The following is a 27,057-nucleotide window of genomic DNA, read 5'->3' on the forward strand; positions in this document are numbered from 1 at the left end:
AGGGAATTTTCATTTTTGGGTGAACTACCCTTTTAATTAACAAAAGACCATATCGCCTTATTTTCTTATATTCTGTAAACAAAAGTCTTTTCTTCATGATTTTGAAAATATCACAGTCAGATACCAATCAAATCGAAATACAACTTTCCAAACACAACCTTAATCAAATTATTTATCTAAATGCATGCATAGGAATGTGGCTCCAGATCAGATATACTGTATGTTGTGTGTGGTGGAGTCAATGTAAGACTTACATTTATTTCAAACCCTGCATTCTGATTGGCTTCTTCATCTGACAGGCATCGCTGAACACACCCCTGCGCTGTGCCTGGTGGTGTTGCAAGTGTCCAAGTGCAGGCAGGCAGTTTTGAAAGCAGTTCTTGATAGAGACTACTGCTCCGCTTCTAATCTGGCAGACAGCATAGGAGAGCGAGTGTGCGAGGGAGAGGGAGAGAGAGACAGAGGCAGAGAGAGAGATTTCTCCCCACGCACCGGGTCCACATTTGCACGATGGCATCAGATCCAGGGCTCTTGCCCCTCTTAGTGTGGACTATATCAATGCAGGTTCTGGGGTCCAGAGGAACTGCTAGTAACGAAGGTAAGTGTATGTGTGTCTGGATTATATGGGCATGCATTTTTGGTGTTTTGCCAACAGTTGACAGTACAACAAAGTGATGCATATTAGGTGTGAGCGGGGATAGTTGTCATCCATGGAAGTTGTCACAAGGGTTATGTCTTCAGTAAAAAGTCCAATTACATAAATCTTAAATTAGGAAATTTTTGTGAATTCTGTCCTCCATACTCCAATTCTGTCTTTGAAAATACTAATATAATTAAATTAATTATTAGCTCTTGGGTAGACAAGCAAACACATAAAAATCAGATTGGAATACATTAAGGCAAATATCAATTATGTAATGATTTAAACCGATATGTTGAACTGTGTTCTCAGGACAAGGGTATTTTTCATAAATGTCAGGTAAGACATGCATTTTAAATGCTATAATTTTATACAATCGATTAATTACAATGTATTTAGCTAAAACAATAGTTTGATATTAATGTTTGTTTTCCATTGTTTGCCATTTTGTGAATTGTTTTCTGCTTTGTAAATGTTCTACTGCTTCAGTCTTGCTGAAAAGCATATAATAGGTTGGTTATTGGCAGGTTCCATTGTGACAACTTACCCCATTTACTTTGGATATACATCTAATCTGTATTAGATTAGATGTGTCATCTAACATCTAATGAATATTTCCATCATTATTGACCTGGAAAAAAGATACAGTTAATTTAATAAATGTTGAACTTTTGTGACAACATGCCCTGGGGTTCAAAGTTCAACATGTATTAAATAAACTCAAACTTTTTTCCGGGTCAATAATGATGGAAATATTCATTAGATCTATTGTAGCCAAGACTTTAAGGTAAGTGTCACAAATTGACTTTTAAAATAAATCTGAGCTTAAAATGGAGTTAAAAGTGTGACAACTAGCACAAATCTCCCCTATACTCGATGATTACATCTATATTGCTTCTATGCATCAGTGCGAAAGGCAAGAAAACTTTATTCGAGATGGACTTGCATGCATGAGAGTTTGTGCGCTTGCCTTTGGATCAGTGGAAACTTGCATAAAATCCCTCAGATCAGTTTTATTTGTATGCGAATGTGTGTGTGTGAATGTGTGTGGGCTAGTCTGTCACTGTAAAATAGGGAACACACTGTTTCAGATCTGTCATTGTGATTGGAGTGATACCATGATGGCTTTGGAGTTATGTTGTACGATCTGTGCGATGAATTAAACGTATGCTAAAGGTAAATGTGTGGTTTTGGGTACAGATGCACCCTCATATCATATCACTGACTACATATATCTTTCAGTAATCCAACATGTTGAGCATTAGACTGCCTAAAAGTGAAGTGTTGCTGAGATATAAGGGTCATGATATGCTTAATCACCTTTAACAAAAGAGAATTGTCTTCTCTTAATGATATACAAACTCATCGGTGCGATCACATATGCCAAAATGTAGGGTTTTAAATATAGAGTATATGAACCATCATATAATACTGCTGACGGAGAACACATACCCTGCAATGCTGTATTGTTTGCAGTTTTTGGCATTTTCTATATATCTGTCAGGTTTTGTCAAAGTTTCATCATCTTTAATTAGCTGATTTTGAAAATTAGGTTGGTAACAGTCTACAATAAGGTTGTATTCGTTAACATCACTTTTACAGCGCTTATTCATCTCAGTTAGTTAATTTCTACATATACTAACAAATTATTTAAATTAAAAGTTGTATACATTAACATTAATGCATTATGAACTAACATGAACTAACAATGAACAACTGTATTTTTATAAATTAACATGGCAACAATTTACAATAAGGATCCATTTGTTAACATTAGTTAACAACATTAGTTAACATAAACTATCAATGAACAATACTTTTACCACATTTATTAATCTTTTAAAATCAAAAGTTATATAACATCAGTTAATGCACTATTAACTAATAATGAACAATTGTGTTTTATTAATTAACATTAAAAAAGATTAAGAAATGCTGTAAAAAATATATTGTATATTGTTCATTGTTAGTTCATGATACCTAATGCATTTACTTATGTTAATAAGTAGCTTAATTGTTACTATTAAGTGTTATGCATTTGTGTTATTTGTCTAGAACAGGATTGCTAAAATGTTTTGACGTACTAGACTCTCAGCCATTTCCATGGACCCCCAAATTTAAAAATGCCAGATTTTCTTGATAACACTGACTGTGTAGTGACTTTCATTAAAAATGTAAACATTTTTGCAATATGCTAAACTACTAATGACCCAAATTTCTAAATGAAAGTTACCATGTTCTCAATTCATTGTACCACTTTACGGTTCGAATAAAAGAGATTTACATTAGTTTAATGATGTTTTTACACTCTGTAGAAGAAACCATATCTACTTAGGATGATATAAGCAGGCTGATCTCATTTGTAGGTATTTGTATGTTAAGTGTATATTTTGTTACGTGTGGTCAGACACTGACATGTACAATACTGACAGCATCTTTTTTAATCTCATTAGATTACATATTTTATTGGAATGTGTTATTTCTAGTCCTCTGCAAAGTTTGATTCTGCTGACAACCTTGAAATGGTTTTTAACAAAGTCAGTCCAGATTTAATTTCAGAGTTTTTCTTAAAGATTTATTTTAAACATCTAACATTTTTTTAGTTGTTTTACCTGTTTTTATATTTCAACCTGGTTTTTGCCATGAAAATAGACATTTTAGATGTTGTCAATATGTTAAAATTGTCTGTTTATGTGCCTGTCCAAACATAAAAAATAACCTTTAAAAATTAATGAAATCAAGCTGATATAAGATTTTTTTGTTTGTTTTTTTTATCATTATTTGTAAAAAAAAAAAAAAAAAAAAAAAAAAAGCTATAGAACAAATTAACCACATTTAGAAAAATATTTTGAAATATACAGCATATATTTTTTAAAGAAATTACTATATGTTTCACATATCAGTCAACCCGACCCCCTGCATTACTTTCATTGCGAGTCTAGAATTGGAAACCCCCACTGTTGATCTGTTACATTGTCATATCACACTTCTTTACTATGAGAACAGAAACACTTCTGACCTCTTGACCTCATTCAGCCTCTGGATACGTGGCTATTTTCCCCCGTTCCAGCCATAGCATGCTTCCCATCTCGTAGAATCGTGCCTTAGAGAGAGTTTGCGTGTGCTGGAGACTGCGGCTTGTCATGGATGTTCCGCTCAGACACACTAAGTGAACACATGGTTTGCGTCCTATTTCTGCCTCTCCGGTCACTGTCACAAATGATTCAATACGGCGTAAAGACTGCTAAGGTGAGCGAGGGAGAGAGAGGGAGTCTGAAATGACTCTAGACAGGAGTGTTGGACAAACAAGGGATGAAACAGAGAATACAGTGGAGTCCAAAAGTCATTGGAACATCGGAATGTAAAACAAAAAATGAATTTAGAATATTTTAAAGAAACTTTTAAAGAAAAGATTCTGCACTATTTCTAGGCAGCAGTTTTGTGACACTGACCATGTTCACTTCAACTGACGAACATAAGACGATCTTTGGAACATTCTCAAATCATGCTTGGATAACATGGATCATCAGGTGCATGCCAGCTTGAGTGCTTGTTGTAATTAAGGCAAAAATTACAAAATAAAATTATGAAATACATGTACATTTTTCAAATCAGCTTTTCACTCAAATTGTATGTGCAGTGAAATTGTTTTTATTAAATTAGAAAAATACAAAATCAAAGCATTTCTCAGACTTTTGGACCCCATAAAGTCTATATAAGAAAAAATAAACCTTGCAATTTTACTTTCGTTTTTAACATGCGAGACCTTTAAAGACATCTTGGCAGACTTGGGCTCAGCAAGCTGCAATGACAAAAGAAATCAAGGAACATATTTTGAGACTGTTTGAAATTCCAAATAACTCTGTGGACTTTAATCATACACTTTTCGGCATGTAACTGCTGATGCGTTTGGTGTTTTGTTGAATTGCTCCATTAACCTGCACAAAAGTGCTTTGAAAATCTCTGTCGAAAAACATATTACCTGCCTTAAAAAGTAGCTTTTGAGCCAATGCAATATTAAGCAGGAAAAAGAGTTTGAAATGCTGTTTATAAATCATCTAATTGATGTTTTCTGCAGTGACGATCTTCTATCCAGTGGCGGTTCTAGACCATTTTAACAGGGGGGGCCAGGCTGGGGTGGGGTGTACTTGTAGGGGGGCAACTGCATTATACCTTACTTGTCCTCTGTACAAGTATAAAACAAAATTTGCTATTTTAATATTTTATAACATAACGCTATTTTAGAAGACCAAATATTTACTAACTGAAATAGCATATAAAATATGATGAAAATTGATGAACAAAAAGGCTAGTTACAAATGTTGGAGTCAGTATTGGTTACCCAGCCATGTTGTTCTTTAGAATAACAAATGCAGTAAAAGGACTTAGTAAAATGAATGACATATCAACATTTTAAGTTAGAGTATATGCTGTATGAGGAACATGTACAAGCAGGGGTGTAGCAGTCATTTTAAATGTGGGGGGACACAGCTGTCAGTAGGTGGCTCGCACAAACCCAACACTTACAGTTCAGTATTAACATATTACAGTATATTAATATATAAGCGTAATTTACAGTAAGTATTATATTAATATATTCATATTATTATTATTATTATTTTTTTTTTTTGGTGGATTTTTTTCCACTTTTTCTCCCAATTTGGAATGCCCAATTCCCAATGTGTTTTTTAAGCCCTCATGGTCGCGTAGAGATTTGCCTCAATCCGGGTGGCAGAGGACCGTGTCTGAGACCGTCAACCCGCGCATCTTATCACGTGGCTTATTGAGCGCGTTGTTACGGAGACATAGTGTATGTGGAGGCTTCACGCCATCCACGCTCAACTCACCACGCGCCCTACCGAGAACGAACCACATTATAGCGACCACGAGGAGGTTACCCCATGTGACTCTATCCTCCCTAGCAACCGGGCCAATTTGGTTGCTTAGGAGACCTGGCTGGAGTCACTCAGCACGCCCTGGGATTCGAACTAGAGAACTAGTGAACTCCAGGGGCGGTAGCCAGCGTCTTCATATTATTTACTTTTAATATTTGTAGTATTTTAAAGATTCAATTATTGCAAAATAATGGCCAAATTTTTAGCTCCAAAAATAAAGGGCATCTTGTGGAGCACTTACTTCTGTTTCACGCATGACAATAAAAGACAGAGCACAAGCTGGTCCTGAATAAATTATTTAATCAATTACAATAATGACAATTGTGCATGTGCACAATTGTATTTTTTACTCTGTGCTTGTGCATTGTGGCTCGAGTGTTTTGAATACGTTCACCAAAATTTGTTCAGATGCCAGAAGGTGGTGACAAATGAGTGTCTTGTTTGAAATGAGTTAATCACTGAATCAATGATCAAAAGAAAATTGTAATCCTTTAAAATGTTTATGTCTACAGACCTACAAAGAGACTTTAGTAAAGGTTTTAAGCATTATTAGAACAAAGCAAATCTATAATTTCCCTACAGTTTGTGAGCTGCTGATCATGACTTTTATCAAAAGACAACAATAATAGTCTTATAATAATTATAATGAGTTTCAATAACGTCCGTACGTTCATGTATACAAAAGTATGTCTGCATATCTATTGACTTCAGTAAAATGCATAAGTGTTCTAAGAACACAGCAGATCTGTCTTTTTTCCTACATTTTGTTGACTGCACACCAAAATAGAGGTAAAAAAGAGGAGCTGATATTAAAAATAGCTTTACATATTTAACACAGATCTAGTAATCTGCTTAAATTGGCAAAAACAACCAAACTATTACCTCACAAACATAATGTAAAATGCATAACTTAATGAAGACTCATGCGCTGATATAAACTCCACTTACAATGTGTGCTTTAAAGAAGGAATGCCCATTGTTTTTTTTTTTTTTCTGCAGTGCATTTCACGTAATGCTGCCAATCAAGAACGATGTGCCTATAAATAACTCTCATTTGTGTGTTCCTCATCTCTAGATTATTTATTTAGAACAACATCAATGCCGATAAAAAACATGAAAAAATGAGCATTGTTGAAAGAAACTTTGTAGAAATGAACTGAGCTGCATTGATTAGACTGTCTGACTGATGGCCTATTATGTAAGGGTTGTTTCGGCTCATAAAACTCATCTGTGATTGACTGGATGGTCGCTCAATCAGCCCAAAGTAACAAAACACAAAGAATACTGTATACAAATCCACCATTTGGACTTGGTATGGGTTTAGCTCGGAAAAGTGCGGGAGACAAAAATCACCTTTTTAAAGAGTGTGGGGGATGTGTCCCCCTCGTCCCCCGTGGCTGCTACGCCCTTGTCTACAGGTCTTGTAAATGGTCACCATTTCTTTGCCATATTTAAGCACATTTTTAACTTAGTCTAATTTAAATAGCCCTGCAGAGTAACAAATGAATTTTTAAAAGTACAAATAGTATTCCATGTAATATTTTATTTACTATGAGGTCATAAATGCTGCATGCAAAATAATTATACAAAAATTTAAAAATGCTGTTGAACAGGACATACCAACTTCTAGTATTTTGTATCAGCTACCCCCATAAAAGTATTTTGTATCAGCTACCCCATAAACAAAAAAGTATTTATATCAGTGTTTATAACTGATCATAGCTGCACTGTACAGTGCAAAAATGTTTAAATAATGATGGTGAATATTGACATAGTGACCTCAGGTTCGATATTCGTTGGACATTCTGTTTCTCCTACCCGCACTCTCTGGAGATGACAAGAGTATATGGCATATCAAACGGGCATAAATCATTGTACTCAAAACAGTCCACGCTTGTTGTAGCTGCAGAATTATTCCTGAAAACTAATTTTACACCTCTTAAAATTATTATGGATTCATTGGGCATTGATGTTTTATTTAAATGTAATTTGTTTGTACTATTTACTGTGATAAGGGAATATTATGTAATATAACATATGTTACAGTAGATAACAGACACAAAACAGAGGAATTCAGAATGGAAGCATTTTCTTTTTGCCCCCGCAAAAAATTATGGGAAAACATTGTTAAGCTTGACTTCACAAGTCTAAACCAAAAAAAAATTTTTTTTTTTTTTTTTTTTTTAAATAGACCTGTTCAATATCTTTGGTCTATTTTTATTTATTTATTTATTTTTATTTTATGCTGAAAGACATAATAAACAGTACAGAAGACAGTAAGACATCAAATTGATTTCACATTCAGCTTGCTTATGGCTGGAAGGCAATCACAAACACTACATTAGCAGGAAAAACATTATTCTGAGAAAAAGAAGTCGATCTCTCTATCTTAAATTTTTCATTTTTTTTTTTTTTTTTTTTTAAACCAGAACATAGGCATCGTCGTTTGAGTTTAGTACTCCACAGTGTAATTGTCTAGATTGGCCCTAAATCCAGAATGCCATCAGAATATTTATCAGTGGATCTATTAAAAACTTGCTCAATTTTAGTCAGCCAGTTTCTCAAACTTAGACCTTTGATTTGTGAAGAAGAATTTTTATCTGAAGAATGATTTTACCAACCATTAAATAAGAGGGTTTGATGAATGGTTGTCTGTATGTCTTATAATAATCTGAGGCTCTTATAATGTTGCAGTCTAACATAATTTCAAACTCTAAAAATAAAAGGTTAAAAAATATATTTGTTTGTTTGTTTTGACAACCTGGCTGTTTCTTATAAATAATAACAACAACAATAACAATTATTATTATTATTATTACTACTACTACTTCTATTACACAATATAGTTACATCTTTATTCTCCATAAAAAGATTTGACTCTAGATGAGCCCAATCCTGTGTTTATTTATGGACATAATAATTAAGCTAGATCATCGTAGACACTACAGTTGAGTTGGAGATTGTGGGATTCAAGTCAAGTCATGTTTATTTATAAAGAACAGATGTTGACCCAAAATGATGAAACAAATATATATAAAGATATAAAGATTATATAAAAATATTTTTGAAAAAATAAAATCAAAAATAATATGAATATAAATGCCTTTAGAATAGTTGATTTTGAATTATAAGAGTAAATATTTGAAATATGTACAAAATTTTTGAGTTTTTAAAAAGTTAGAAGTTTGATTAATATGGTAATTATGATGAGATTTTGTTTGAGAAATATTAAGAAAAATACGTGAATAATAGATTTGATGATTTCTTAAAGTGCAATGAAGGAAACTGCGGACTTTTCAATATCCTTGCAGAACATTCTATTGCATTCAGTTTTTTTAATTTATTTTTTATTTGTGATGCAGTTAAGATGCTTTAAATGTAGACGCATTACTTCATGTAGTGACAGGTTACATCAAAACTGCCATGCTTCTAAATGTCAGAAAAAATAAGTAACTCTTGAAGTGTGACAGTGAAAAAAAAAAAAACACACACAAAGTAAATCCTTATCTTCCCATGAAGGAAACCAAAATTCCCAAACAGTACTGTCAATTATTTCCCTCCTTTTATTTCCATGTGGGGGGCCGAGAAAGAGATGACATTCCTGCTCCATAATTTGAAGCCCAGCATCACATGGTTCATACATGATTTTAAGTGGGCTCTGCACAGTTTTCTCGACTTGATCTGCTGTTTAATGACCTATGTGTCTTAAACCTCGTACCGCCTTCCATCTACTGGATATATTTGCTTCGAGCTATTCATCACTCTTTCATTCTGTGTATGATGAAGGAAGTGTTGATTAAATGAGATAACTAGAATGTGTGTCACATGTAGGGAATTGCATTATGATTTCTTACATAAGAGTAGCTTATTGTGCATCCTTGCTGTAAAGAAAAACAAAGAGGAAACTTGCATGTGGCTCTTAGAGATTTGCTAGGGAATTTGATATTGATTGTGGACTGTTTGTGAGTTTGATGAATGGGGATTTGTGACTGTATGGAGCAAGAGGCACTAAACTATTCAAGGGAGGGGTGGTGTAGTGGTTAAGGATCTGGGATGATGACCCAAAAGGTTGTGTGTTCAATCCCCAGTAAAGGTGATCTATAAAAATCTAGAAGACCTTGAATGCCAAGTTTAATTTAGGAGGACAGTACCTATTTTATATGAACTGTAAGAAGTTATATAAGCAGTTAAACGACAAATAAAAAGCAGCTAAACATCAAATAAAATGTAGCTCATTATCAAAACAAAAAATAAACAGTAGTCTAAGTAGCTTAGCGACAAATAAAGTAGCAAATGCCACTTACGACAAATATAAAAGTACCTTAGCATCGAAACGACTAATAAATATTAGCTAAGTAGCTCAACGACAAATAAAAAGTAACTAAGTAGCCATATGACAAATGAAAAGTAGCTAAGTATCGAAATGAATAAATAGTAGTTGGCTAAGTAGCTAAATGAAAAAAACTAAAAAGTAGCTAAGAAGCTAAACAACAAATAAAAAGTAGCTAAGAAGTCATAAGACAAATAAAAAGAAGCTAATTATGAAAAATAGTAGTTAGTTAAGTAGCTAAATGACAAATAAAAAGCAGCTAAGTAGCTTTACATCAAATGAAAAGTTGCTAAGTAGCCATACAACAAATATAATGTAGCCTTATTATCAAAACGAAAAATAAACTAAGCTAAGTAGCTAAATGAAAAAAGTAGCTAAGAAGCTAAACAACAAATAAAAAGTAGCTTAGTAGTCATAAGACAAATAAAAAAGCTAATTAGCAAAAAAAATAGTAGTTAGTTAAGTAGCTAAACAACAAATAAAAAGTATCTAAGTCACCATACGACAAATACAAAGTAGCTAATTACTGAAATGATAAAGAAATTGTAGTTCGCTAAACAACAAATTAAGCAGATAAGTTGCAATACGACAAAAAAGTTGCTAAGCATTGCAATGACAAGTAAATTGTAGATAAGTAGCTAAGCGACAAATGAAAAGTAGCTAATTATCTAAACAACAAAAGAAAAGTAGTTAGTTAAGTAGCTAAACAACAAATAAAAAGGAGCTAAGTCACAATACGACAAATAAAAAGTAGCTGATCATTGAAAGACAAATAAATAGTAGTAAGCTAAATGACAATTAAAAAGTAGATAAGTCGCAATAAGACAAATAAAAAGTAGCTATGTATCGAAATGACAAGTACATTTTTGCCAAGTAGCTAAACGACAAATGAAAAGGAGCTAAGTCACAATACGACAAATACAAAGTAGATAATCACTGAAACTACAAATAAATAGTAGTAAGCTAAATGATGAATAAAAAAGTAGATAAGTCGCAATAGGACAAATAAAAAGTAGCTAAGTATCGCAATGTCAATTAAATTGTTGCTAAGTAGCTAAATGACACATGAAAAATAGCTAAGTAGCCATACGACTAGGACTCTGTGAAAATATAGATTTTCCAATGCATCGCGATCTTCATTTGAGCGATCTCGATATCGTAACCAATTTAAATCCTAAGATCGGTCTTTTACTCTATGCTCAGCTCCCTACAATGAGAGGAAATCACTCGCATTTGCAACTAAATTTCACGCTATGTGACTAAAATTTATATATTTGGCAACTGGCTGATAAATGTTCAGATTTCACTGTGTGTTGAGAGTAAAAGTTGTTCAGTGTAATGTGTGTCCAAAGACGAGATCCACGCAACCCATTTGTCATTGAATTATGTCTCCTTCCTGTTTTATACAGTCAGTTGTTGGTCAAAAACAACAAAAAATAAACATTTAATTATAATCATGCATAGCAGGGATGAGGTAAAAAAGCCATTTGAGTCCTATCTCATTAAAATGTGCTCATTTACAGACGCTCTCTACAGAACAGCCGGTTCGTAAAGTGACAGTACCAGCTTTTAGCACGTGTTCAACAAATCAATGTAAATAACTGTAAATAGTACAAATTATGCAATTAAACTCTGAACCCACAACAACTAGGCTACATATTAGGAATTTATGTTAGCAAGGCAATGTAAAGATGTAAAGCAATGTAAATATTTCATAAGATTGTTTCACAAAATCAGAGATGCCAGAGACTACAGTTGAGGTATTTCTATAGACATGTTCTTCGGTATGAGTTCTGCACAATATCTGTGCATGTTGTTTGGTCAAAGCTTGAAGCTAAATAATCAAAGCAAGGTAAGTCAAGCCTGTGCAGTTACCTTTGTCTAAGCTGTGGTGTTAATCATATGCCTCCGAACAACAGACTGTCTTAGCTGACCTACAAGTACACTTTCTATATCAGAATAAACATGGTCTTTTTTCACTTTTCTGTCTGGGTTTACAGTGTAGGAGGAGTGTGTTTGGACTTGTGCACTTGTGGAACAAGGATTTCTAAATCAATACACAGTCTGGTAGCAGCCAGGGCTTCATAAGGCCAAATCTGAGGAGAATACTGATGTTAAGCATGCTAGCACACTCTTGCTAGCACTTGAGCTAAGGCTGACCTTACCTATTAACTTAGACTTTAATGTTCCCTTGAGGCTAAATTAAAAGAATAGTTGAGATGGAAACATTCTTTTTGTTTGGTGCTTTCAAAAATTGTCAGTACATTGTGGTACAGTTCACACACATACACAAAAAATAAATAAATAAAAGCATCTGTCATTATTTACATACCTTCATGTTGGTGAGATGTTAAAGGAGATTTTAGGAATCACCAAAAAAAAAGATGCAATTAAAGTGAATGGGGACTAAGGCTGTCATTCTGCAAAGAAGAAAGAAAGTCATACGGTTGTGGATGCCTTAAAATAGCTTTTTTAACAGAGCAATTTGTTTGTTTGAATTTATCTTGTTAAATGCATTCGGCATTGCTGTTTTTGACTTCAAAACCAAGTCTATGCGCCAGTCTATGTAATTTGCTCTCTGAAAGCTAGTGTTGTACCAGCCTGCACTAGAGGAAGAGACCTGATGCAAGGCAGTATGAAAAAAGAGCCACTTGATGCAGTTTTTCCAAAAGGGAGAAAGAGACAGAGAGAGGGGCGCAAAGCGTGAGAACGAAAGGAGATAGATAACATTCTGACATAAACGAAAAATGGAGTGGCCCACAGCAGACATAAAAACATGCCTGTGTTGAACTATATGGCAGTGGCTGCGCTGTGAAAAGCCACCGCTCTGGCCAGAGGGGCTGTTTCTGTCATTCCGACCAGATTCACCTCCACATCCCTGGATGATGGAGAGCAAACAAAAACTCCAAACTCTGCTGTGCACTTTTGCCGCAGGAGCCCTCAGACATATATTCTTCCGACTGCAAGGGTGATTCCTCACACTAGTAGTGAACTAAAAGTCAAAGCCAACAAAAATATTTTTACTCGACTAAAATATAAAAAAAAAACGGTACATAAGATACAGTAACAAAGTATTTGTACTTCTTAACTGTACTGTACACCTCTCGCAGAATGTTAGAGACCGATAGCCTCAGTCATCATTCACTTTCATTTTATGAAAAAAAAAGATGCAATGAAAGTGAATGGTGACTGAGACTTATGTCGCTAGCCATAGTGATCTTTGTCGCCAACGGTCACTGCAGCTCGTGTCACCGGAAGTCGCTCCGCTCTCATTGAAAATGAATGGGATCGTGTCGCTTTGTTGCACTTTGACTTCAGTGGGTAAACTATCCCTTTAAATTGAGATTTTTTTTTTTAACTGAGAGTCACTATTTATAGTGCCATAATAGTATTAAGCTTTTTTTTTTTATTTATTTATTTATTTTTTTATTTAAATGATGCAATATGGGTGTAGTCTTGTTTGGATCAAATTATTATTATTATTATTTTTATTTTTTTCAAAATAAATAAATATACGAATTAATAAAAAATGCAAACAAAAATGCATGATTTGAATACAACTCTTCTGTGATACATTTTTTTTTTTTAAATGTATAAATAAAAAAAAAGAATTCGCAGTCAGAAATGTCAGTTGGACAATTGTCGAAAATATGATTAAAAATATGATTTTATTTATTTATTTATTTTAAGTGAAGCAGTTGTTTGAAAATATTACAAATCATATTTAATATCTGAAAAACTTTGGTTCAGCAAGAAAATTACCAATTTTCATGGTTCCAGAATTCACAATATTTGTAAAAAATTCTAATGTTTTACATTTAATCTTGACATTTTTTATTTTGTTGAACATTTAATATATGTTCTCCATAACTGTATGAAACCAACACAAATACATACACAACTTACATTTTTTATGCATTTTAAAATAGTTTTTTTAAAAAGATTTTTCTTTTTATCATTTTAAACATTCTTATTTGTCATTGCATCTATAGAGTTGTTCAGATACATAAAATAAGATCTGAGCTTAAATACACATTTATTGCAATATCAAGTCTTATGTTCTGTTGAAGAGCTCTGTGGCATGATCTCAGATCAAATTTCAGAATATTTAAAATCTAGAAAAGCTTCAATATTCCAGCTGGCATTGTGTCACAACACTGAAACGTGATACAGTGATTGTTAAACTCTGCTTGATCTTCAGTGATGGATGCCCCCTCTGGTTTCATGAAGAAATAATGTATTTTACACCTCATAATCTGCACATAAATCAAAGGTTTAACCTAATTCGGTGATGGGATGAAGGTAGTGTAAGTCTACAGTGGTCTCCACCTCACAACATAACCAGCACACTCTCTGCAATATAAATGCTTCTCACACACACACATTCATCATATTAAAAAGTGACACACAAATTCATCATTGAAAGGAAGCACAGATTATGAACGGTAGGAAAAATTAATAAACATTATTTGAAGGCGAGACGAGAAGCAAACGAAACTCATTCTGTGGAAAAAGATTTTATTTAATATCTCTTTCAACCCATTGCATCAGCATACAGTGAGTTATTTAGGCAGTGGCCCAGATTATTGAAGAAATAATCTAACAAACCCGAATTCCACAAGTTGAATATTTCTCATGGGTGAATGTATATTAAACAATTACCTGCAAAAAACCCTGTTTATTTCAAAAAGGAACAGACCTTCCTGAGTTATAAGTGTTTAAACTCTTAAAAAATCAAGTTATACTTTGGTGATGAAAGAAATAATCTCTTTTTGTAAGCTGTGATGTTTAACATCAGTTTTTTAAAGGAATAATTCACCCAAAAATGTCTTAATTTACTCTAATGTTGTTGCACACCTTATGACTTCCTCTCTTCCGTGGAACACAAAAGGAGCTGTCATGCTCCACAAAATGACAAAATCACCATAAAAGTAGTCCAATTAGTGAGCCTGATCTCATTAAAATTATGACTGTGGCAACATTTTTGCAAAACTATATTGCGTGTTTCCACGCAGTTCCGAGGTGAAATGTTCAATGTGTGGTGCTAGAAGTGAGTCCCCGAACAAATTAGGTTTTTAAGGTTAATGCTCAAGTGACTTTTAAATCAAGAACCTAACCCTAACTAACCCTGGTGTTTATTTTCAGACTTTTTATTGAGAAGTATAATAAAACAGCACAATGTCATAATGTCATATCTGCAGCATCGTGTCTTTGAAATACATTGAGTGTATCTTGTCATTTCACACATACCGGTGAATCTGTCATACACATACACTGTTCATTCACCATATGAGCGCTTAGTGTCTACTCTATTGTACTGGACTTATTTCCATTAAATGCTATCAGAGTGTATAGATTCACCTAATGAATGGCAGCACGATACTAAAGCCATTTTTATGGATTAAAATGTATCTGACTGTCAAAAGAAGACTTATCTTTGCTCATCTGAGAAGACTTGTGTTGTATCATTGGATTGGGTTGCGACTTATCCTGACATAATTCTATATGAGACATCACACATTTCTCTAAAGGATTTACTGATTTATTCAAATGATTTTGTCTGACATCCGCTAAATATGAACACAAATCAGGCTTATGTTTGTAACTTCAAAGCTGCCTAATTTTCCTCAAAGACACTAGGAAGGCCAGAGCTGGTATTGGAGGTAGTTTAAAAGAAATTAAATAAAAGGATTTTTATGGATTGATAAGCAAAGCATATTTGGTCCTCTGTGGAGTGCACATGTCAACCCCCCCCCCCCCAATTCAAAGAATTTAAACATAGTCTGCCTGTGTTTTATCTGTCCTTGATGTGTATCTTTTAGAAACAGTCACACATTAATTACCACAGAGTTATTATGTGATATTATGACAGTTAGAAGCTACAAATTGATGTAACATATTTTTAAGGTTTTTTAAGGTGACTGGACTTGCATCCAAAAATTTGTTATATACTGTGTGTGTGTGTGTGTGTGTGTATGTCTATATATATATATATATATATATATATATATATATATATATATATATATATATATACACACACACACATATATAAATACAACAATTGTATTACTACAAATTACTACAATATGTGGTGTTACTAATTAAACTACTCTATAGTTAAATGCACATTATAAAATGGAAAGTCTGAAATCTGATTGGATGAGCCACGTTCAAAACCATTTTGAAACAGAGCGTAACAGCCACTTTTTCAGCCAGTATTTCCTATTCATTTTTCCCCTAGGGTTTTCATAAAAGTTTTCACAAAAGCATTCTAAGCCATGAACCAAACCAATAGCTCTGAGGTGAATCACAACTGTACACTCAAAAAACAGTTATTTGGCTGAACTTGATTGGAACACTGGTTCCACATGTTTGCGATGAGTTTTTTTTTTTTTTTTACTTAACATTACTATGTAATCTAAACACAAACACTTTGTGTAGAAAGAACCTTGAATTGGGTAAACCCAATAAAATTAGATCATGTAACTAAATTAAATCTTTTTTAAGTCTTTACGTACAGTACTAACTAGTGAAAGTGAATGTTAGCATGCTAAGTACATGCTGGTTGAAAGCACTACAGAGTGTAGTTTAGTAACTATGCTATGGTTAGTGCAACAATTACTCAATGAAGAAGCAAACAATTACATGTGTTACAGCTACCTATCCTCATCATAGCTCAAGCTCCACTCTTCACCATTAACCCCCAAAACTCCAACATAACAAAACATAAAACACTAACAATTATCTCCCCTTATAGTCATCTTGCACAAAAATACATGAAATAACACTTAATGTTAAAATTTACTCTGCCTATGGAGTCCCATGCAAAGCATGCTGGGAAATGGAAATCTCTTGCCCAGTTTCATCAATGCTACATTAACACCACAAAAAGTATTCATGTAGTCCCAACTCAAATGGATTAAGTAAACTTCCATTTTACACATTTTTACAAAACACAATGAAATCAAGCTGTAACAAAATATTCTAGAATTGTGTTACTTTTTCTCTATCATTTTAATTTAGTAAATTGAACAAGCAGCAAAACAAAATTTTTTTTTTCTTTTTTTGAGTGTGTATTATAACACTTGGGCAATTCCATGAAAATGTCAGCCATACCATGGACGATTTCAATCTTATTTAAATTCATCATACAGCCTTAAAGGGTATTATAACTTAATATAATGTGTCTTGGAGGTCAAAGTCTGCAGATTTCAGAGTGTTTTGGATGCTTTCCCCTCATGAAGCAAGTGCTGCTTTATCAACTATCACATCCGTAATGAAGAGATCATAACGCCAGTTTTTCCACATTTATGTGAAAAAGACAATGAATAAAAAAATAAATATTACATGTTCTTAGGAGTGCCAACCCTTCTACATTCTATGGCTATTATTATTTCTGGATTTGAGTTTTTACGAAGTGTGTGGTCTACCAAAAACTTGTGTCCATTTTTGTCACATCCGTAACGCAAGCACGTTTCCTGATCTAAACTGGAAAAAATACTTGTCTAGACTGAAACTTTTCTGATGTCTGAACTCAATCTGCAGGGGTCTATGATTATACATATAAATTGTTTGATATACTGGTAATGAGTACTTTATATATTAAATTAAATTTCACACTTTCACTGCAAATGTCACATCCATAACGCTGGAATTGCCCACTTGCAGTTTTCTTGACCTCATGTTAATTGAGACCCTAGTTTAATTGTACTTCTACAATTTTGAAAGGTGATTAAAATTATGAAAAACTTGAAACAGTGAATAAATGTTGACTTGTCATAGCACCTAAAATACACACTTCCCTGTCTATCACTCACTCGACGTTGTGTCGATGTAGTGACACTGGGAGTTCGCTCTTGAGAGCCCCAATCACCTTTGCTTTATTCAGAAAAGGTCAATGAAAATTGGCGAGTGGAATTTGCATGCCACTCTCCGCCCCGGACATACGGGTATAAAAGGAGATGGCGTGCACCGCTCATTCAAACTTGTTCTTTGGAGCCGAGCGCATGTGTGTTCATCCCGTCACCTTACCTTCTGCTGCTGGAATTTACGGCACATATCAGCAGTCACCCTCGCATGATCGAGTGTTGTGCTTCCCCTGGGTGCTTCGGTGGCTGAGTCCACAGGTGTTAAAGGAGTATATTCCAAAAGAGTATATTTTCTCTAAAAGAGCTCACACAAACAATTGGCATCTTTTTAAAGATGACCTTTGGCCTTTTTGCTACTGGGTGTGGCCGTTATCTCTCCCTACCAGATGGCCATGAGATCTGTCTTGAGTGCTTGGTCACCAGCATGCCGAGGCAGCTTTCGTGGAGGGGTCATGTTCTCACTGCGAGAACATGCCCATGAGAACGTTGCGGTCATGGCTCTCTTCCTTCTTCGTGAAGCAGAGAGCCACCGCGGCTGCTTCCCGACCCGGTCCGTCCTGGGTTGAGACTCGGGTGGCTGCGTTGGCGAGCACCGCGGGCGATCTGGATGTGGATATGGGAGTGTTCCCGCCAGCTCAGTCCCCACGGACCTCCCAGCCCCCAGTACGCTCGTTCTACCCGTTAGAGTCACAAGCGAGGTAGGCGGTCTGCCTCAGAGCAGATTTAATATCTCGTTCGGGGCTCGTGACGAGGATGAGTTATCAGTTGCAGCATCGGAGGGTGGGCTTCTGCTTTCGGAAGCAGGCGAATCTTCTGAGCTCCTGCTCTCGGGAGGTAGAGCTCAGGATGAGGCGGACACTGAGTTGGCAGCCGTGCTTGCCCGGGCAGCCGCGAACATCGGGATTGAGTGGAACCCTCCGCCCTGCCCTGAGCGTTCGTGGCTGGATGATTGGTTTCTGGGCTCGAAGCACGACTCATGGCTGTGCCCCGCCCCAGTGCCCTTCTTCCCGGAAGTGCACGAGGAGCTCACAAAGTCATGGAAGGCACCTTTCTCTGCCCGTACACGCTTCGCCAGCTCGTCCACCCTAACTACCCTCGACGGCGGAGCGGCTAAAGGATATGTCGAGCTTCCCCAGGTAGAGTGCGCCATTGCGGTGCATTTATGCCCGCAGGGCGCAGCCACCTGGAGGAACTGACCAAGGCTCCCTTCCAAGGCGTGTACGTTTTCTTCATCACTCGTGGCGGCACACTCTCACGTGATCTTGAGACCCCAGGCCCGGTTACGTGCCCAAAGTTTCCACCACTCCCTTACGGGATCAGGTGGTGAAACTGCAAGTGCTCCCTTCGGAGGAGGAAGACCTGGCCTTGTCATTGCTGTGTCCAGTTAGCGCCCTGCGCATCTATCTGGACTGCACGCATAGCTTTAGATGCTTGGAGCAGCTCTTTGTCTGCTTTGGAGGGCAGCAGAAGGGGAAAGCTGTCTCCAAACAGAGGTTGTCCCATTGGATTGTGGATGCCATTTCTCTGGCTTACCAATCACAAAACCGGCCATGCCCTTTGGGAGTCCGGGCGCACTACATCAGAGGTGTTGTGTCCTCCTGGGCACTGGCGAGGTGTGCCTCTCTAGCAGACATATGCAAAGCAGTAGGTTGGGCTACACCCAATACTTTTGCGAGGTTCTACAACCTGTGTATAGAACCGGTTTTGACCCGAGTGTTATGAGGTAACAACAGGTATGCCGGGCAGCCAGTCGGGTGTATCACTTGCATTTGCGACTTTCCCCTTTTAAGATGATAATGTGCGCTATCTCGTCCACAACAGTTCTCCGCAACTGGTGAACACTGGACAACTCTTTAATTCCTTAAGCACTATTCGGTGGTGAACTCGGCGGAGGAGTAACTCATGGTATGCCCCTTTTTAGGTGAGCCTGCGTACTTGGGCGCAATGCTCCATACGTGGTGATTCCCCCCTCGGTAATCCCGTATGATGCGTTTCCACTGTTCGGTTTCCCCTCAGGTAAACCCTGTGTTTCCCCTCGTCAGAGCTCTGCTCTGCCTCGGCCACTTTTGCTGTTTACCCTCTCCGTAGATAGGGTCCTCCCCAGTGGCATCATTTCATATGTGAACTTCCCCGTCGGTAAGTCCATGTGAGGTATTCTCTACATATTAACCTCCCTCCAGTAGGATGTGTCTCCATAGTGCTCTCCCTCCTGGAGAGGGAAGAGCACTTCCCCAGCACTATTCTAGCAGGTGCTCGGCGGGAAATTGTTTAATACAAAAATAAGGAAAGGCCACCGCCTGTAGCCTCCTCGGGTAAGTGCCTCCTCCCACCCTTATCTGGACCAGGGAGACACCTTACCTAACTTGCTGGAAGGTCACGACGTGGTCGAATGCTCGCTGCGAGGCACACAGAAGCTTGCTCGTGTCTGCTCCTCCGTACCTCGTGACATGGTTCAGTGCCTGCGGCATTTCTTATAGGAACCCCTTAGTGTCACTACATCGACACAACGTCGAGTGAGTGACAGACAGGGAAAGTCTTGGTTACTGATGTAACCTCTGTTCCCTGATGGAGGGAATGAGACGTTGTGTCTCTCCTGCCGCGGCGCTGAACCGACCGCTGACATGGCCGGGACTCTCTCTCGGCTCCTCAGCACAACTCTGAATGAGTGGTGCACGCCATCTCCTTTTATACTCGTATGTCCGGGGTGGAGAGTAGCATGCAAATTCCACTCGCCAATTTTCATTGGCCTTTTCTGAATAAAGCGAAGGTGACTGGGGCTCTCAAGAGTGAACCCATAGTGTCACTACATCGACACAACATCTCGTTCCTTCCATCATTGAACAGTGGTTACATCAGTAACCAAGACGTTTTCGCTTATACATTCATGTACATTTTAAATTAAAATGTTTATATGTTGGGGAAAAAAGTTCTTCAACACATAATTTGTCATCTACCGAGCTATAGAGTCCTGATTATTATTATTTTTTCTGCTTCCTCTTTAAAAAAATAAAATAAAATAAAAAAAATCAGATCATCACGTTTGTAATGGTTCTATGGATGTTTTAATGATGGGACCCATTTTCATGATTTCATGATCATTCACAATGTGTCAAGAGATTGTAGGCTATAGTTTATTCCCTCATTAAGATGTTCAGTACACAGTCTTGTACCTTTGTCTTTTTGTTAGATTTTCAAATATTTTGTTAGATTTTCAATTACTTTTTTTTGCTTCAAATCAAAGTTTGCAATGTTGTGATTCACCTCGGAGCTGGTTGGTTTGGTTCATGTCATGTTTGGTTCAACTCCTTTATGAAGGATTTTATGAAAAAATATATAATAATAATAATAATAATAATAATAATAATAATAATAGGGAAAATACTTCATGCGCCAAGATGGCTAAAAAATTTAAGGCGGGCACTATTGCGCTCTATAAACCTCTATTGACTAACATTATAAGCGAACTTCAGGGAACATACATAAAAATGGAAAAGTGTTGAATATGGCCCCTTTAACTACATAAAGTTTAAAGACTAAAGTTAAAATAATGTTTAACAGAAAGCTATTGATTCTGAGTGAATTTTATCCAGAATGAACGTTAGATAGTTGATTGTCTGAATCATTTAAACTTCAAAAACTTGTGAACATTACTTCCCAGCTCATAGCTGTTTCTAACTAGAGATACTTATTGAACTCTGTTCTACATAGTGGTTTTGCTGTGCTTTCCTTGCTCCAAAAATAACTCTGCAAGCCTTTACATCCATCCAGCAAACAAGTGAGCAAACACTCTCTAGGGAACACCTGGCTTTGGTGCTGCGTGGCCGTTTGTGCCCACTGAATCCTCCAGGGACACGGAGGCTTGTGTTCATCTCCAGTTCTTGCTCTTCTCAGGGTGCAGAGAACATGAAACTCTGGAATCAACTGATCCATCACGGCAGGACAGAGAGTCAAAATGCTGCTACTAGTCTAAAATAATTATAGTCTAGAAAAAATTGAGCTTTTGAGGCCCATAAAAAAGAAAAATCACGAATGAGATCTCTGTTATTGTGTCACTAAAACAGCCATGAGAGTAAATGGAGAAACAAATGGAGACTTTTAAGAAAGAAAGTCATATGGGTTTGGAATGACATGACATATTCATTTTTTTGCCAAACTATTCCTTTAAGTCTCCTGAGCTATGAAAAAGAAACCTATAAGCGATATAATTTCCTCTGGAGGACCTGGCAGAGAGCAGACCGAAATACACCTGGGAATTCATCTCTGTCTCTAAACGCTATCAACAATTCATCACCGTTCACTAAAGTAGTCCTTCAACTAAAAGCAGCCGGTTATTCAACACGGGCAAAACAGAGTCAATTTAATGACCGATTCCTTCAAGCATGATGTGTTTGCAATAGAAAGCTTCTCCAGAGCTTTGAGGATAGATTTGCATCCATGAAATGAGTCCTCAAGGATTTCTTCGCTTAGATGATATGCTAAAACAGAATGTTGTTTTAAATGTTTGTGTCGAGTCGCTCACAGACTCCCTGCAGCAGTGAGGGTGTTTAGACTCGCTTTGTTGTGTTCCCTGTGAAGTCATTTCAAAGAGAAGGAGATGGCCATTTTTCTAGATGAAAAACAGAAGCATTGGCACACAGTCGCTGTGTGAGATCTGAAATCAATTTAATTATAATGGAAAAACAATATTTGTCAGATTTGCTTTAATGAGAGGAAATATATTGACATGTTCAGAATGGAATACTAGCTTAATACTGACTAGATATTGTGCAGTATATACTGACATCTTTAAAAAAAAAAATAGTGAGTGAAACAGTATGCATTACTGCAGGATGCAACATTGTTGTCACATGATCTCATCAGTTTGCACACTGTAAAATATTTTTAAAACAATATATATACAGTATATATTGTATTGTATTGCATTGCATTGTAAAATATAATTTTTCACCGTACTTGGTAAGGTATGGTGTAAGGTATCAGTTAACTAATCAACATATTTTCAGTGTTAACTATAAGGTAAATAATACTTTTTATTTAAAAAAAACAAAACATATTTGCATGCATATTGTATCATAAATGTACATGTATTTTCTTGTTAAATAATGTTTTTTTTACTGTACATGGTGATGTACAGGGTAACAACTAGTTAACCATTAACAGTTTTTCACTGGAGCATTTTTGCATTCTTCGTTCAAATAAGGAAAATGCATGTTAGTTATCCAGTTATCATCTCGGAAATAAAAAATTTTTTTTTGTATTTTTAAATAAATTTTGTGTGAAAATTTTTTAACTTTTTGTAGTCTGATTACAAATAGTACAAAAAAAGCAGCATCTGTATATACTTCCAGTTCATTCATCACAAAGGAAATGGAAAGTCAAGTCGAGCGCATTGCATTGTAAGATATTCCAGTATTCCCTGCTGTTGAAAACTGTAAATTTTAGCAAATTTATTAGGTTTAGTGAATTGTAGTACATTGTTATAAAATTGTAAATGTAGCAGGGGTTGCACCGACTAGACAATTAGTTGGTTAGTTCTGCCTCTACTCGACACGTTTGGTCCATGCCGACTATCCCTTTCAGTTGGGCTGGTTCCAAACAGCATCCTGTGTATTTGCGCACAAATACATTTTAAAGTATATCTAACTTTATTAGGAATTACATAAATAAAGTGAACATGGAGCGCTTTGCATTTAAAAAGCATGTATGAGGAAAGCCACACACATACCACATGCAGTAAAGATGGTTAAAATGAAAATTGACGGGATGTGGGTTAAATACCATATGTGCTTTATTGTTTTTTTTATCTGTTATAATGACAGACATATTGCTATTCTGCTCACTACAGTTGTTCAGAGTGGTTATCTGAATTACCATAGCCTTTATGTCAGCTTGAACCAGTCTGGCCATTCTCTGTTGCCCTCTCTCATCAACAAGGTGTTTTCGTCTGCAGAACTGCCGCTCACTTTATGTTTTTTGTTTTTGGCACCATTCTGAGTAAACTCTAGAGACTGTTGTGTGTGAAAATCCCAGAAGTTACAGAAATACTCAAACCAGCCTGTCTGGCACCAACAATCATGCCATGGTCAATTTTTTTCCCCATACTGATGCATGATTTTATGCATTGCACTGCTGCCACACAATTGGCTGATTAGATAATCGCATGAATAAGTATGTGTACAGGTGTTCCTAATTAAGTGCTCAGTAGAGTGTATAATTTATCTATAATTTACATTGAAAGAAGGTGTTTGCGCTGAAGAATGACAATAATTTTTTTGCGCTGAAACACTGTGCAAAAGTTGCACAAATTTTTATTGAATTCACCCAAATGTCTTCAGAACAGCATTAGCTCCAGTATTTAGCTCCAGTGTGTAAGTTGCCAGTCAGAATGAAAGAAATAAGGTAGATATGGAAAGGGAACAAAACTATGTCCTTCTGTTTGTTTTTCGAATAGTTTGCAGTTATGTGTGTGTGTGTGTGTGTGGTGTGTGTGTGTGTGTGTGTGTGTGTGTGTGTGTGTGAATAAGAAATAGATCAGTGATTTGATTGGTCAAAATGAAAATAGTCAAGTGTGGAATTAGGGCATATGGAAGTTCTGCCAATCAAAAGTCATCTTAAACCCTCATCAGTACTTCCCAAAACTGTACCTGTAGTTGTTGCTCCAGCTGGAACTGATAGAAAAGATACAGATGCTTGATTTGAAATTACATTTAGAAGGATTTGGTTGTGCAGACAAAGGATTAATTTAATAGCACATTCTATTAAGGATGTGTTTGGGCTCTTTGCATTTTAGCTGCATTAGACCAAAAACAAAAATAACCATATTTCTACATTTTCTAAAGAAAATGTAAGTGGTGCTTGACTGCAAAACTTTCCGCCATGATGGTAGGGTGTTTTGGCTGTTTGGCAATGCATTGCTATGTATCTTTCATATGTTATATTTTGGATATAATTGCATAGAAATATAATAGCACACCTCAAAATGCCACGTGATTTGAGTTCATAATTCATGTTTGTAGCATAAATGGTGCAGGATGAATAACACACTGAAGTTTATTACTTAGGGCTATCACCCTCTAAACTGTTTGAAGCATTTGAAAAAGTAATTAAAAAGACAAACAAACAAACAAACAAACAAACACAGGTATATTTAATTCTCTTGTGGATTCATACCCATTTTGCATTATTTACAACTTCTAAATACTTTACAAGCTAATGATAATTATTACTTTATATTCCCTTTGGGATTGCAAACATATTTCTTTGTCATTAGGAAAACTTTACATTTCTAATCCAAATGCATTGCACAAATGGCTTTGAGGCTGTTGGCGGTACCCCTTCTACACTCACCTCGATGACCAAAACTTCACCCTGTGCCCTTTTAGACACCACAATCTCTCCACCAGTGACCCAGACTGTTTGGGGCATCACAGGCCTCCATCAATCCACTGGTTTGAAACGTGCTTCTGCATGAATAGCCAGAAGAATTGGAAATGGAGAACAGTTTTCGAAGAGTAAAAGAATAAATGGAAAAGTTAACCATTGCCCAGGGACGTCTGTGTTTCCGAAACGAACAAAACTTATTTTACAGCAGGTCCGTGACTTTTCTCATTTGATGGATGGACTCATAAAAAATTATATTTTCTGGGGGGCAAAAGATAAAAAATTGTTTTACAAAACTGTGGAAGTGTACACCTAATCCCCCCCAAGAGATCCCTTTGTCGCGGAAATTCATTCGTCACAGTTGACAAGCGACAGGCATCTCCATGTGTAATTTTGACATGGGCTTCTGAAATTGGTCCAATTGCCTGATTCCCCTTAAACAAGAGGAAGATGGAACCATTTTTGAAATGGATAGTCCCACCCCTACCTCACGCCATTGGTTGAGCCAGTGTTGCTATGTCTGGCTGCTCAAGCAAACAGGGCAAAGATTTAATAATGTCACAGACCACACTATTTACACTTGGGGAAATAAATTAAGCTAACAACACACAAACAATGATAATATTTCATGTATGTATTGAACACATCCCATTAAACATTCACAGTGCTGTGGAAAAAGTAAGTGAACCCTTGGATTTAATAACTGGTCGATTCTCCTTTGGCAGCAATAACCTCAATCAAATGTTTCTGGTAGCTGAGGATAAGACCTGCACAACGTTTAGAAGGAATTTTGGACCATTCTTCCATACAGAACTGCTTCAGCTCAGCCATATTCTTAGGATGACTGGTGTGAACAGCTCTCTTGAGGTCATTTCACAGCATCTCTCTTGGGTTAAGGCCTGGGCTCTGACTCAAAAATGTGGATTTTGTTTTTTTGAAGCCATTCTTTAGTGAATTTACTTCGATGTTTAGGGTCATTGTCCTGTTGCATCACCCAACTTCTACTGGCTTACAGCTACCCTGACATTATCCTGTGGGATATCTTGAGATAACTTGGGAATTCATTTTTCCCTCAATGCTGGCAAGGAGTACAAGCAGCAAAGCAGCCCCAAATCATGATGCTCCCTCCACTGTATTTCACCATTCGGATGATGTTTTCAAGTTGGTATGTGGTGTCCTTTTGACGCCATACGTAGTTCTGCGTGTTCTTCCCAAACAATTCAACCGTAGTTTTCTCAGTCCAAAAAACATTTTCCCAGTAGTGTTGTGGACTGTCAAGTTGGACATTTGGAAAGCAATATTTCTGTTGTTATGCAGCGGCTTCTTTCGTGGTGTGCTGCCATGGACACAATGTCTGTTTAATGTTTTCCTTATAGTAGACTTATGAACAGAAAGGTTACCCAATTTTAATGATTCCTTCGAGTCTTTAGCTGTCACTCTAGGGTTCTTTTTTTACCTCATTGAGGATTCTGCAGTGTGCCTTTTGAGTCATCTTGGCTGGACAGCCACTTCTATGGAGAATAGCCACATTACTAAATTGTCTCCTGTTCAGCTGTGGACAGATGAATTTCTAAGCTCTTCGAGATAACTTTGTTACCCCTTTCAGCTTTATGCAAAGCAACAATTCTTGATTGTAGGTCTTCTGAGATCTCTTTTTCGTGAGGCATAGTCCACATCAGCAGATGCTTCCTGTGAATAGCAAATTCAAAATGTTTGATTGTTTTTTATAAGTCAAAGTAGCTCTAACCTACACCTCCAATCTTGTTTCATTAATTTGATGCCAGGTTTGCTAACTCCTGACTGTAATTGGCTTTTGTTGACATCTTTAGACTAGGGGATCACTTACATTTTCCACAGCACTGTGAATGTTTAATGGGATGTATTCAGTAAAGACATGAAATATTATAATTGTTTGTGTGTTGTTAGCTTAAGCATATTGTG

The 27,057-nt window shown here is 36.4% G+C and overlaps 1 protein-coding gene across 4 annotated transcripts in view; it reads left to right on the plus strand.

Annotated features, from left to right (window-relative positions):
* The first annotated feature begins 381 nt into the window (after window positions 1-381).
* Window positions 382-27,057, plus strand: part of LOC127426074 (ephrin type-A receptor 8-like) — a 146,135-nt gene continuing 119,459 nt past the window's right edge. For all 4 annotated transcript variants that reach the window (XM_051672572.1, XM_051672574.1, XM_051672576.1 and 1 more), the window contains exon 1: window positions 382-598. In XM_051672572.1, the coding sequence (XP_051528532.1) occupies window positions 511-598 (88 nt within the window). In that variant the 5' untranslated portion in view covers window positions 382-510. The remainder of the gene's footprint in view (window positions 599-27,057) is intronic.

Source organism: Myxocyprinus asiaticus, chromosome 35 (assembly GCF_019703515.2).
Source record: "Myxocyprinus asiaticus isolate MX2 ecotype Aquarium Trade chromosome 35, UBuf_Myxa_2, whole genome shotgun sequence".
NCBI classification, from domain to species: Eukaryota; Metazoa; Chordata; class Actinopteri; order Cypriniformes; family Catostomidae; genus Myxocyprinus; species Myxocyprinus asiaticus.